This window comes from Haliotis rufescens, unplaced genomic scaffold (assembly GCF_023055435.1).
Source record: "Haliotis rufescens isolate VD_foot unplaced genomic scaffold, xgHalRufe1.0.p SCAF_3, whole genome shotgun sequence".
NCBI classification, from domain to species: domain Eukaryota; kingdom Metazoa; phylum Mollusca; class Gastropoda; order Lepetellida; family Haliotidae; genus Haliotis; species Haliotis rufescens.
In genome coordinates, this window is record NW_025964001.1 from 57191843 (window position 1) to 57205181 (window position 13339).

At 39.8% G+C, this 13339-nt stretch overlaps 1 protein-coding gene across 12 annotated transcripts in view; it reads right to left on the reverse strand.

Moving 5' to 3' along the window:
- Positions 1–13339, reverse strand: part of LOC124115402 (mitogen-activated protein kinase kinase kinase kinase 5-like) — a 104668-nt gene that overhangs the window by 74582 nt on the left and 16747 nt on the right. For 6 of the 12 annotated variants that reach the window (XM_046476368.2, XM_046476367.2, XM_046476363.2 and 3 more), the window contains exons 11-15: positions 10592–10702; positions 9532–9613; positions 8754–8779; positions 6921–6983; positions 14–66 (exon numbers count right to left, since the gene is read on the reverse strand). In XM_046476368.2, coding sequence (XP_046332324.1) covers positions 14–66; positions 6921–6983; positions 8754–8779; positions 9532–9613; positions 10592–10702 — 335 coding nt within the window. The remainder of the gene's footprint in view (positions 1–13; positions 67–6920; positions 6984–8753; positions 8780–9531; positions 9614–10591; positions 10703–13339) is intronic. The other 6 variants (XM_046476373.2, XM_046476372.2, XM_046476369.2 and 3 more) reach the window with 1 other exon arrangement.

Genomic DNA, 13339 nt, shown 5'->3' on the forward strand with positions numbered 1-13339 from the left:
GTGTGGTACTCACTTCTTGGACAAGTCGTCTTCCGGCCAGGGGCGCGCCGTGTCGTACTGTTCATCCTGCAATCAGTAGCAAGGTGTCAGGAAGGTAGTACATGACAATATGCTACTTCCTAGACAGGACAGGCACATATAATGCTATTCACAGACATCTGCACATATACACTTTACAAAAACAACTGTTAATTTGTGTACAAATAGGATTATCATTTTGGGCTTATTCTTCTGCTTTGTAATCTGACAAAGTTTATATCGACCATATGGGAAAAGTCACATTATCATGATTATATTTTTTTTATGAATATCACTTGTCCCAGAAGATGCTTAAAATAGGGTTGGTTTTTACTGCATTCACAGTGTTCACACGAGAATTTCAAAACAGGATTCTTTGAACAAACGTCGAAAGTCGTAACTTCAGATGGCAAATGTGATGATTGTGTTGATGGGCAAAGTAATCTCACTACTCAATTTTAGGACATGTTTTGATAAAAACAAACAGAATGATAAAATAGAAAGTCTCAGCTGGGACAGGACCTCAACATGTCAAAGGTCATCACTGAATATTAATTTCCCAGGGGACAACTTATTGACCTCGATGAAGCGCCTGATGATGGCCTCAAAACCTGAAATTCTATCAGCCTATATTGATGTCAATACACAGTAGGGGCGGTCGGGTAGCCTAGTGGTTAGAGCGTTCGCTTGTCACGCCGAGGACCGGGTTCGATTGCCGACATGGTGTACAATGTGTGAAGCCCATTAGGGTGTCCCCTGCCGTGATATTGCTGGAATATTGCAAAAAGCGGCGTAAGAGCATACTCACTCACTCACTCAATACACAGTATTTGATCGGGATGTTGTCTATCAAGGAATAACAGGGTTATCCCTATCAAAAGTTGAACAGTATACATACTACTCAACAGAAGTTACAGAATACCTGAATCCTTCATTTTACTATAGTTAATCTGGTTTTTTTCATGGCATAACAGATGAACAACAGTGATATGAAAGAATAAGGTCTTCCTTAACTTCTTTTGAGTAGAATATAATCATGATAATGACAACATGTATAAAAAGGAAACATTTCTACACAGAAAGACAACCTGTGAAGGTTGAGCTTGTGTTAAGATCTATCCTTGCTAAGAGTATTAAACTGTTCTCAGAGGGATTTAGTAAGCTCAGCCTCTGCAGGTCAGTAGCATTATCACCTGATTATCTCAAGTCTGAAAGATCAAAAGAAACTAAATACCTCTTCTTCATCGTACATGGACCTAAATGAAACGAATGACGAACACACTGCATGAAACACATAACAAGTAGAAGCTGATGATGACACAAAGCCCATGCAGTGGCCAAGAGCTGTCCATCTAGGCAACAAGTTGACTATTTGTTCACTGGGATTGATAATACCTATGGCTAAAATGTGTCAAAATACTTAAAAAATTATCAGGGGAATAAATATTAAAATTAATTAAAAATATTTAATTTTGAAAAGAGTCAAAACATCAAACTCTGTAAACATACATAACTCTACCTAGAGTTATTCTGTTCTGGTCAAGACTTCTACATTTTTCTACTTGGTTGGTTGGTTGGTTGGGATGTTGTTTAACGCCGCACTCAGCAATATTCCAGCTATATGACGGCGGTCTGGAAATAATCGAGTCTGGACCAGACAATCCAGTGATAAATATCATGAGCATCGATCCACGCAATTGGGATCGATGACATGCATCAACCAAGTCAGCGAACCAGACCATCGGATCCCGTTAGTCGCCTCTTATGACAAGCATAGTCACCTTTTACGGCAAGCATGGGTTGCTGAAGATGTATTCTACCCCGGATCTTCATGGGTCTGTCTACTTGGAGAAATCTTGAACTTACATTAAAAAAAGTCTTAGTAACTAAAAAATCCAATGAACACATATTCAACTTGAAAGGGAGCTAAGGTGTTGCCAATTGCTTCAAGCAACAAAGTCAATTGATGAAAAACAAATATCATGTTAGTAAAAGCATGGTATTAGCAATGATATAAACAAAGCATAGCCAAATGACAACCCTGAAAGAGGTGTGGCATAAAATGGAATGCATGACATTAAAACAGAGGACTAAGTAAAACATTTCACAGCATGTTGCAGATGCTGTCATGCGGATGTGGAAGTGTTAAGTGATAATGATTGCTAAGGACTACCTGATCACCCATAAAGTCTAGGTTCAGGGACTGCTGAAGTGACTTTGAATCATCTTCCAAAGGCAAGGGAGTTATCTGACTATAATAGCCCAGTTTCCACCCTTGCCGAACTAGGCTGGTATCATGGATTTAATTATCCAGATTTTGGCTGGACTTACAAGTCTATGCATAGTCCAATCAAAATCGCACAATAAAATAAAAAATCCTTGTTCGTTACTGTCATGTTGATTTCGGTTGATTGCAGGATTTGCAAAGCATGTGTACTGCCAACTCGGTGTCAGCAGATATTTTCCAAGTCTTTTCATGTTTTTAATTAAGGTGCTCATGTGATTTGATGCACTTCAAGATGTAAGACCTGTTTTATCACAATATAGATTTTGATTACCGGTATCGATCAGATCGTCTTGACTGGGCGGCGCCATTTTGTTAGAAGCAAATGCAAGTGATACGAGGGGTGGAATCCGATTGGTCCATAGAAGACACATAGAAGGGACATAACTCATAATAACCACTGGTGGCACTACGATTAAGCCCAGGAATTCCAGCCTAGTTCGGCAAGGGTGGAAACTGGACCTTTAAAGTCAGTAAACTCTCTTGCCTCAGGAACATGCTTTGAGTGGGTGGGCGAGTTTCATTTTACACTGTTTCAAACACTATTTCAGTTATACCATGGCATGTCAGCTTTATGTGTGAGGAAAGCTGTAAGTGATGTAGACTTTAGGCATTTACCAATTTGCATGGTTGTGGTGGTAAATAAGAATCATAATAAGGGTAAACCTAGGAATCGAACTTACTTTCAGAGGATCGTGGCACACCTAAGGGACACAACTTTGAACGGAAAATTGCAGTACCTTATTCAAATGGGCCATCGATGACCTGAAGTGATTTTCATAAATTTCCAGCCTCAAATCTAAGGTCACAAATCCCCTTTGTGGAATTAAAGAATACTTATGGAATAGAATTCTGGTGAACAATGGCAGGAAAACCCAAGGACTTTTCATGGCATATATTTCAAGAACTTTTCAAAGCAGCTGCAGATCCTGAATTAAAGGATTTTCAAAACTGACAAAGAAAGAATTCAAGGCGTTTTCAAGCATGTGTGAATCCTGGTTATAGCTAAAGAGTAACCATGATGTTCGGTATTTGTGCAAAAGTATTTTTGACTGAGGGTCAGTCTATTGGCACAGTGTTTATGCGAATCTTCACTGGGGGTAGACAAAGCAAGGCGTGGAACATGGGATGTAGAAACCGGGGCTGAGGATGAAGGCACAAGCAAGGGATATGATGATAACATATGTCCACTGAAAGTCAAAATAATCTTTCACATTGTCACAATAGTATTACAGGTATTTATAATCAGGAATAAAAGTTGGGAGAGATTTCACACCAAGCAGATTCCAGATTCCTGTATCAGATTCCCAGTTATTAAACTGCAATATTTTCTTTGCCTTCCTATGAACTGATTGGTGAACGCTGTGCTCAATTCATGAGTAATCACTGTGTAATTGTGCCGAATATAAGTGATCCTATTTCCAAAAGCTGCAACCTTGAAATACCATAAAATAATGCAACAAACACAGGTTCATTAATTTCAGTTCAATTACCAGGGTAATCCAGAAAATTAGAACAGAAAATTTTACAAAAAATTGTATGTTTATAATTATTTTCTTATCTCACAAAATGCATTTCTAACTTCTTGTTTCGATCTTTATGTAGACAGACCATCACCCAATCATCAGTAGATTGTGCAAGCGGGCGCCCCGGCGGTGTTGAGGTGTCAACAAAGGTCAGTTTGTACTGATTCCAGCATGGGGGGTTTGTTTACAATCCAGAGAAAACTCCTTACGCTTGATTTGCAAAACATCCCTGCACTGGGCATTGAATAATGTATCCTGGTGGCTGCACGGGGCTTGTAGAGCGGCGCTGACTGCAAGCGCTTCAGGGCAGGGAAACCAGGGTATGTCCTCGCCTAACACTTGGTGTAAAGCCCCACTCACACTCATCACGCGACAATACAGAGAGAACTGAATAGCAGATGAACAAAAAGGGTGTCCTAAGTTCCGTAGAGATAACAGTGTAGGTGCAGCCTGTTTCCCTCGCAAATGTGTGGCGTGACCGGTGCATTAGCAAGTTGATCTCCGTGATATCTGATGCATGTTCATAAGTTGGAAATGACAGTCGATTACATTCGTAAAAATGCGGCGCACGATCCAGTCGATCTTCAATCCCTTGATAATGTCTGTCTTGAGAGATGTAATATCCCCGATCTTGATCCTTAATAAATTGGCAATCTTCTTGAGCAACAGACTGAATGAACGCCGAGGATAATTTCTGGTGATTCCGTGAAGTAGGGAAGGGAAGGCGATGAGAATCTAGACTGTCATAACATCTCCAAATCAACGTAGTTCATCTGAACCAGGTATGGTGTAGCAACAGTACAATAAGATCACGCTGATTCTTATATAGATGTCAATGCAATAGAATAACATGTCTTGATCATACAGTATGGTGGGTTGTTGGCCAAGTGCGGGACTGTAGAAGGTGAACATGTATCCTCACACACAGAGCTGTGGTCCTTGGAAAGGCGGAAAATTCGGCTGTGAAGAACACAACGGTTAGTGTGTCCACCGCCATCGATAATGAAGTGATGGTCGATGATGTAGTCTTGAAAAAAGGTACGACAACAACATAAACAATGGAGAGACTGTTTGCTTAGATTTCTTGGCTAACGATAGTACAGAGTTCTTCAACTGCCTTGAAACGCTGATCCACCGAACATTTGGCAATTATGAACGCAAGTTATAAATCCGTCTTGGAAAGTTGGCGACATTGCTGACATCATTCATAGATAGAACATGTGCCCCATTATCGATATTGATGTCAACCCCGAGGAGAGGATGTCAACCCCAAGGAGAGGGTGTCAATGTCACTCCACTTGTCGATCAATAAGCGGATGGTATTGATGTCAATCCCGATGTTGATGTTGACCCAGAGGCGATGAGAATTCAATCCTTAGAAGATTAGTTTTAGTTTAGTTTGTTTTTTTGGTGCTTAACACCGCACTCAGCAATATTCCAGCTGTATGACGGTGGTCTGGAAATACTCGAGTCTGGGTCAGACAATCCAGTGATTGACATCATGAGCATCGATCCACGCAATTGGGATCGATGACATGCATCAACCAAGTCAGCGAGCCTGACAACCCGATCCCGTTAGTCACCTTTTACGGCAAGCATGGGTTGCTGAAGACCTATTCTACCCCGGATCTTCACGAGTCTAGAAGATCAGTATTGATATCTATCTACTAAACGGCCAGGAGAGGGATATGGGTAGCAGCATAGTATAGGAATCCTCCTCCGAATGATGGCGATTGTCATGTCGAGCAAGGGTGGTCCGTTTAGCTCCATTGCGAGGTCGATCAGCAGACCTGACGATTGGGGAGCGTTAGGAGGGTTGACGGTAGGAGATGTCGAAGCTTGCTTGGACAAGCCATCCTTAGAGAGAACCATGTTGACGTCTGAGGCTGCTCGTTGCACCAAGGTAGGCATGGATACAGACGCACTAGGGATAATCGGCTGGTCGGAATCGCAGGAACGTTATCAGTGAGGACGCCATCATCTTCAGCCGACAAGGAGGAATGGTAGATGCTGGCAGTTCCACGACTGGAAATTTAATAGTGAAAATTACCCTGACGAGCTGGAGTGGTCTGTGATTTATTAGAAGTTACGCTGTGAGATCGATCAGTCGAGCAGCGATCCCTATTAAGTCGATCTCCTGAGTGTTGATCTCGGGAACGTTGATGCTCAGATCTAGCGCGTTGATCCCTTTAGTGTGGAAGAGACTGTCAACATGGTAACACGTTTGGGCTTCTTAGCAGAGGTAGGCCCGTGTTCTGCTTCCTTAGATTTAGTCTGCCGATCAATATTACGCTAAAGGATTTGCGTAGGTAAATACAAAAGGCTTGCTCCGAGAGGTGAGGACACTGGGAACATCAACAGTCCTTTGAATAAAGACAATGACAGTCCTTAGGGTCTGCCAAATTTGAGGAGGCTGGGCATTTGTCTTGGTCTGTTCCTGTCTTCTTCCTTAGTAGTGTAGGTGTTATATCATGTATATATACCAAGGAGGTGGTACCCTACCCTACTACGTGGAATTACAGTGTGTTTGGGTGGTGGCCATGGTGATGCTGGGATGTTTTCGTGTGAATTTTTGGAAGCTGGAAACTTTGTTCAAGCAAGTTTCAACATAAGGATCGAAACAAGAAAGAAGAAATGCATAGTGTGAGATAGGATAAGTTTAAATATATAGATATTTTCAAAGACTCAAGATATCAGTGTCCTTGGATCCTGGATATCAGTTGTATTGTCTATCATTATTTATAAGGACCATGACAAAGACCCTTTTACAGTTTACATTTTCCCCAAGATAAGACCTAGAAACATGAGCAAGGGAAGTACAGGGGTTAGGCTGAAGGGGTCACAGTTGTCAAGGACAGTATGGACCCCATACAACAACGATCCCTTCAGCAAGGGTTAACATGGTTAAGGGGATTCTACTGACAGAAAATCTACACTGGTTCCTACAAACTGTTCAAGCAACAAACTGCACTAGACACAACCCCAGCAACAGAACACCCACAAGGCCTGGGCTAGCAGTCTGCTTCTCATGCATAAGTGTGTAAGTGTGACCATATCTAGATAAAATAGCAACAGAGTCCAAACAGCATTACATGTGTACGGTCTCTGCTCATGTCCCAGCCTTGGGCAAACTCGTAATCAAAGGCTTCTGCACCCTGCAACACGTGCAATGTTAGTTCAACACAGCGATGCATCAACATATGCTGTCACTATTCTGATTCAATCATAACCATGATAACACACTTGTAGTTATTAAGATTAAAAAAATGGGGGACACTTTTTGTTTTTTTATTCTGGTGGTCATAAAATAACAAAAACTTCAAAAAAGATCTGAAATGCACTTAGAAAATCATTTCAAATATGTATGTGATGTGTTCACCAAACAAACTTGTGAAAACATTAGCTTCAACTGCAAGCCTTCAGGGCAACATATTCACTTTTTGAATAACAAAACAATAATCTGAAATAACTTTTTTTTAATTTAAAAATTTCCCCACCTAGCGACCAGGATTTTTCACAAAATAATCTGTGAACCAAAAAAAATATAAAAATACTTTGGCTTTAATTGGTGTTGTTAAAGGATATCAGACTTGTGTAGCCAGACATCACGTAGGTACACCTTAGCTTATGTTATTGTGCTCATGTACCTGGCTACACATTCATCATTAAGACTCAACTCTGAGACAATCACCACTATCTCTCTCACACGGAATCAGATAATAACCAAGGATTATAATCAGGGCAAATCTTTGATTCAAACACATGGTCAGCAGATCCTGGCATTACCAAGGGATGCAACTCTTCACATTCACAAGTTGTTTGCTGTTAGGTTTAGTTAAAGGTAACACTGTTACAAACTCATTTCATAGTTTCATGCTGCATGCACAGTCTTCTTTCCATAACTGAACTTGAAAACTATTACCAAGAATTGATACGAGTTTACTGTCCGTTATCTATCTTAAATATCTTACCAAAATGATGAAAACTAATTTAATTTTTTCCAATGTTCATAAATAGTGTCTGAATATGTCTGATAACAATAATAGACAAAAAGTGTCAACATCGTGGTGGTTAAACTAAGTATGAAACCAATCTCATTAAAATCAGATCTTAGTTCTCGCTATCGCAAAACAAAGATCTGAGGACATCCCATTACGGGTCACGTCAGAACGACCTTTCATCCAACCAATCAAAGCGTCGTTTACGAGATCATGAAAGCGACAATCAGAATGTGTTTTCTCATCATGCAACCTCGAAAACCTTAACACAGGGTATTCCCAACGACAGTTACAGCTCGTACGACTGATTCCGTCAAAATTATCGTCTGTCTCTCGCTTCCCTGGGTAAAACATTTGAATGTAGGAGGCGTTGCACAGTACATGGGAAGTACTGCCATACAATCTCAACCATATATTAGACATTCCGGAATGTTCGTTTGTTCAGTTTTCAAAATTTTAATCGAGAACTGTGCCAACATATTTTTCAAGCGTATTCTGAAATGGAAGTCGTCACATTGAAACGAGTGCTGTAAAGCTCGAGAAAGCTGCTTTCTTATTGGCTGATGTCGACTTCTTGTTTGTTATTTCAGTGATCGGTCAATCTTCGCGAAAGGTCGTTCTGACGTGACCCGTAATGGGATGTCCTCAGATCTTCGTTTAGCAGCAGCGAGAACTTAGATCTAATTTTAATGAGATTGAGTATGAAACATACATGGAACTTCCAATCTCATGGAACTACCAATCTACCCTGGTACTACCATCACTATTCCTTCATCAACTGTTCTATTTTTCCAGAGCATTCCTGTCACTGCATCATGCTTCAATCAGTTCAACACACTCATGCTGCAGACTTCATCATGTCCAAAAAGATCAATCTTATCTTTGTTATTAACCAAACTTGAAATTGGAAAGAGATAAAGTACATACCTTCGGTGAATCAAAATTCAAATTTACTGAAAGAAACATAAGGACATGATTAACAATTGGATAAAATATGCATCTATTTAACCCATTTATGTTATATGATGCCATGTTGAGGCCTATGAATACACTACAGTGTGAGTGAGTTGGGTTTAACGCCGCTTTTAACAGTATTCCAGTTATATCACGGCGTGTCAGCTTAATGTGGGAGGAAAGCCTGAAGTGATACAGGTCTCCACTGACCACTTTGGTGAAACCCACGAGCATGGGTATGGTGCTGACAAACCTAGAAACATAATAGGGGCGAATCGGGATTAGAACCCACAATCATAGGTTTCTGGCGTGCCCAAGGGATGCAACTCTGCACAGCAAATCGCGGCGCCTTAGACGACTGGGTCACCCATGCCCCCTTACAATCACTAGAATGATAGCTTAGGGGTCCAAATAATTGATAAGCGTTAAAGACAATCAGCGATAAAACAGAGGTAGTAGGGGGTAGATGACCAACACTACAGTACATGCTCAGCCTACCGAACACAATCTAAACCATGATAAATCCAGTCTGTAATTAATTGAGTCTGGACCAGTGATTGACATCATGAGCATCTGTCTACACAAATGGGACACCATGACATGCATGAAACAGTCAGCAAGCCTGACCCCCCGATCCCGTTATTCGCCTCTTACGACAAGCAAAGGTTGCTGAGGACCAATTCTAATCCAGATCTTCATGGGTGAGCTGGCAAGTGACTTGAGATGGAAACATATTGCCTTGAGAGCTCACCTTTCAATTCGATACTGTTTGTAGCTTGACTTTGGCGGGCAGTTTTCTTGGACGATATCCTCCTTGGTGCATCCTGCAGGAACTGGAAATAGACAGGCAACAACAGACTTGAGTATCTGCTTGGTGTCACACATGTACTGTCCATGGGTTGTGACTAGGGACTCAATAACAATGTTGTTTGTTGCTTATTGTTCCACATCTCACTCAGCTACGAAAGCCTACTGGGGTCAAAATTGAAATATGGAAAAGACACGAAACGAAAATCGTTATAAAGGAAAAAAAGATTTGTTATTACGGAAATAAATTCATTATAACGGAAAAAAAATTGTTATTACAGAAATAATTTTGTTATAACAAATCTTTTTTTCATAATAACAAATCTTTTTCCGTATTCCGTAATAACAGAATTATTTCTGTAATAACGAAATTATTTTCATAATAACGAATCTTTTTTTCGTAATATTTAACGATTTTTGTTGTTGTAATAACGAGTCTTTTTCCGTATTCCGTAATGACAAAATTATTTCTGTAATAACGAAATTATTTTCATAATAACAAATCTTTTTTTGTAATAACGAAACTTTTCCCATAATCATGATAATAACGAATCTTTTTTCCATCATAACAAATTTCTTTTCATGTCTATTCCACATTTCAATTTTGACCCCAATAGGCTTTCGTACTCAGCAATATTCCAGCAATATAATGCCTGTAAATGATTGAGTCTGGACCAGAAAACCAGTGATTGATATAAAGAGCAAGTGTCCATGCCATCAGGTTACACTGACATGCAATCAATGAAGCCATCCATTCAGAAAACACTCATAATTTTAGGCAAAAAAGAAGTCTTGGTCCTCAGGCACAGCCGCATCAACAAAAAGTCTGCCTTTAAAATTTCCGCATCTTAAAACATGACCCCAGCAGTGAAAGGCTGCAACAATAACAATATTGCAATCCAATATAACTGCAATACTGTTCTTAAATATTGCGATACTATCACAATAGTACAAATGCCATTCTAGTTAGTGAGCAGGTCACTGTTTATGCATATCACTCTTACCCCATCATCATCTTCAGACATCTCATAATGGTTGTTTGTAGTAGGGTTCCGTGACTTCTCCAACAACTCTTTTATCAAGCGCCTACTTATATCAAGCTGCAGGAAAGGATGCTGCAAATGTAACAGATCGACACGGTCAGAAGTAACAAATCAAGCCACAAAGTCTCCCACCCGTTTTCTTGTGGAACACTCTTTTCAGGTTAACCAGAATATGCAAATATATGTAACTTTCAGTCCAGGTTAGCTAATAAAATGTAATTCTGATGCATGAATGCAACGTTCAACAATTAACTTGACAGTTTAACACACTTCTATTGAACACGAACTACAACATAATAATCAGAGTTTTACATGCACCTCAAAAGTCATGTTTCAAAATGGCTGTCATGATACCATTGACAACATGGGATAAAGATAATGCTGAAACACATACAGTGACAAAAATACAGAGACAGAGAGATATATAGTGACATACAGAGACAGAGAGATATATAGTGACATACAGATGTAGTGACATATGGCCATAGGGAGACAGAGATATATAGTGACATACAGAGACATACACAGATAGATAGTGACATACAGAGACATAGAGATATATAGTGACATACAGAGACATACACATATAGATAGTGACATACAGAGACATACACAGATAGATAGTGACATACAGATGTAGTGACATATGGCCATACAGAGACAGATATATAGTGACATACAGAAACAGAGATATATAGTGACATACAGACACATACAGATAGATAGTGACTACAGATGTAGTGACATATGGCCATACAGAGACAGAGATATATAGTGACATACAAAGACATACATATATAGATAGATAGTGACATACAGAGACATACACAGATAGTGACATACAGAGACATACACAGATAGATAGTGACATACAGATGTAGTGACATGGACATACAGAGACAGAAATATATAGTGACATACAGAGACATACACAGATAGATAGTGACATACAGAGACATACACAGATAGATAGTGACATACAGATGTAGTGACATGGACATACAGAGACAGAAATATATAGTGACATACAGAGACATACACAGATAGATAGTGACATACAGATATATAGTGACATACAGAGACATACACAGATAGATAGTGACATACAGAGACATACACAGATAGATAGTGACATACAGAGACATACACAGATAGATAGTGACATACAGATGTAGTGACATATGGACATACAGAGACATAGAGATATATAGTGACATAGAGACATACATATATAGATAGTGGCATACAGATGTAGTGACATATGGACATACAGAGACAGAGATATATAGTGACATACATATATAGATAGATAGTGACATAAAGAGACATAGAGATATATAGTGACATACAGAGACATACACAGATAGATAGTGACTACAGATGTAGTGACATGGCCATACAGAGACAGATAGATAGTGACATACAGAGACATACACAGATAGATAGTGACATGCAGATGTAGTGACATATGGACATACAGAGACATAGAGATATATAGTGACATAGAAAGACATACAGAGACATACATAGATAGATAGTGACATAGAGATGTAGTGACATATGGCCATACAGAGACAGAGATATATAGTGACATACAGAGACATATAGTTACATACAGATGTAGTGACACAAGGGCATACAGAGACATACAGTGACACACATCTATTGATGTACAGGGACATACAGAGACATACAGTGACACATCTATTGATGTACTGGGACATACAGTGACACACAGTGACACACATCTATTGATGTACAGGGACATACAGAGACATACAGTGACACACATCTATTGATGTACTGGGACATACAGGGACATACAGTGACACACATCTATTGATGTACTGGGACATACAGGGACATACAGTGACACACAGTGACACACATCTATTGATGTACAGGGACAAACAGAGACATACAGTGACACACATCTATTGATGTACAGGGTCATACAGAGACATAGTGACACACATCTATTGATGTACAGGGACATACAGGGACATACAGTGACACACATCTATTGATGTACAGGGACATACAGAGACATACAGTGACACACATCTATTGATGTACAGGGACATACAGATACATACAGTGACACACATCTATTGATGTACAGGGACATACAGAGACATACAGTGACACACATCTATTGATGTACTGGGACATACAGGGACATACAGTGACACACATCTATTGATGTACTGGGACATACAGGGACATACAGTGACACACAGTGACACACATCTATTGATGTACAGGGAGAAACAGAGACATACAGTGACACACATCTATTGATGTACAGGGACATACAGAGACATAGTGACACACATCTATTGATGTTCTGGGCCATTCAGGGACATACAGTGACACACATCTATTGATGTACAGGGACATACAGAGACATACAGTGACACACATCTATTGATGTACAGGGACATACAGAGACATACAGTGACACACATCTATTGATGTACTGGGACATACAGGGACATACAGTGACACACATCTATTGATGTACTGGGACATACAGGGACATACAGTGACACACAGTGACACACATCTATTGATGTACAGGGAGAAACAGAGACATACAGTGACACACATCTATTGATGTACAGGGACATACAGAGACATAGTGACACACATCTATTGATGTTCTGGGCCATTCAGGGACATACAGTGACACACATCTATTGATGTACA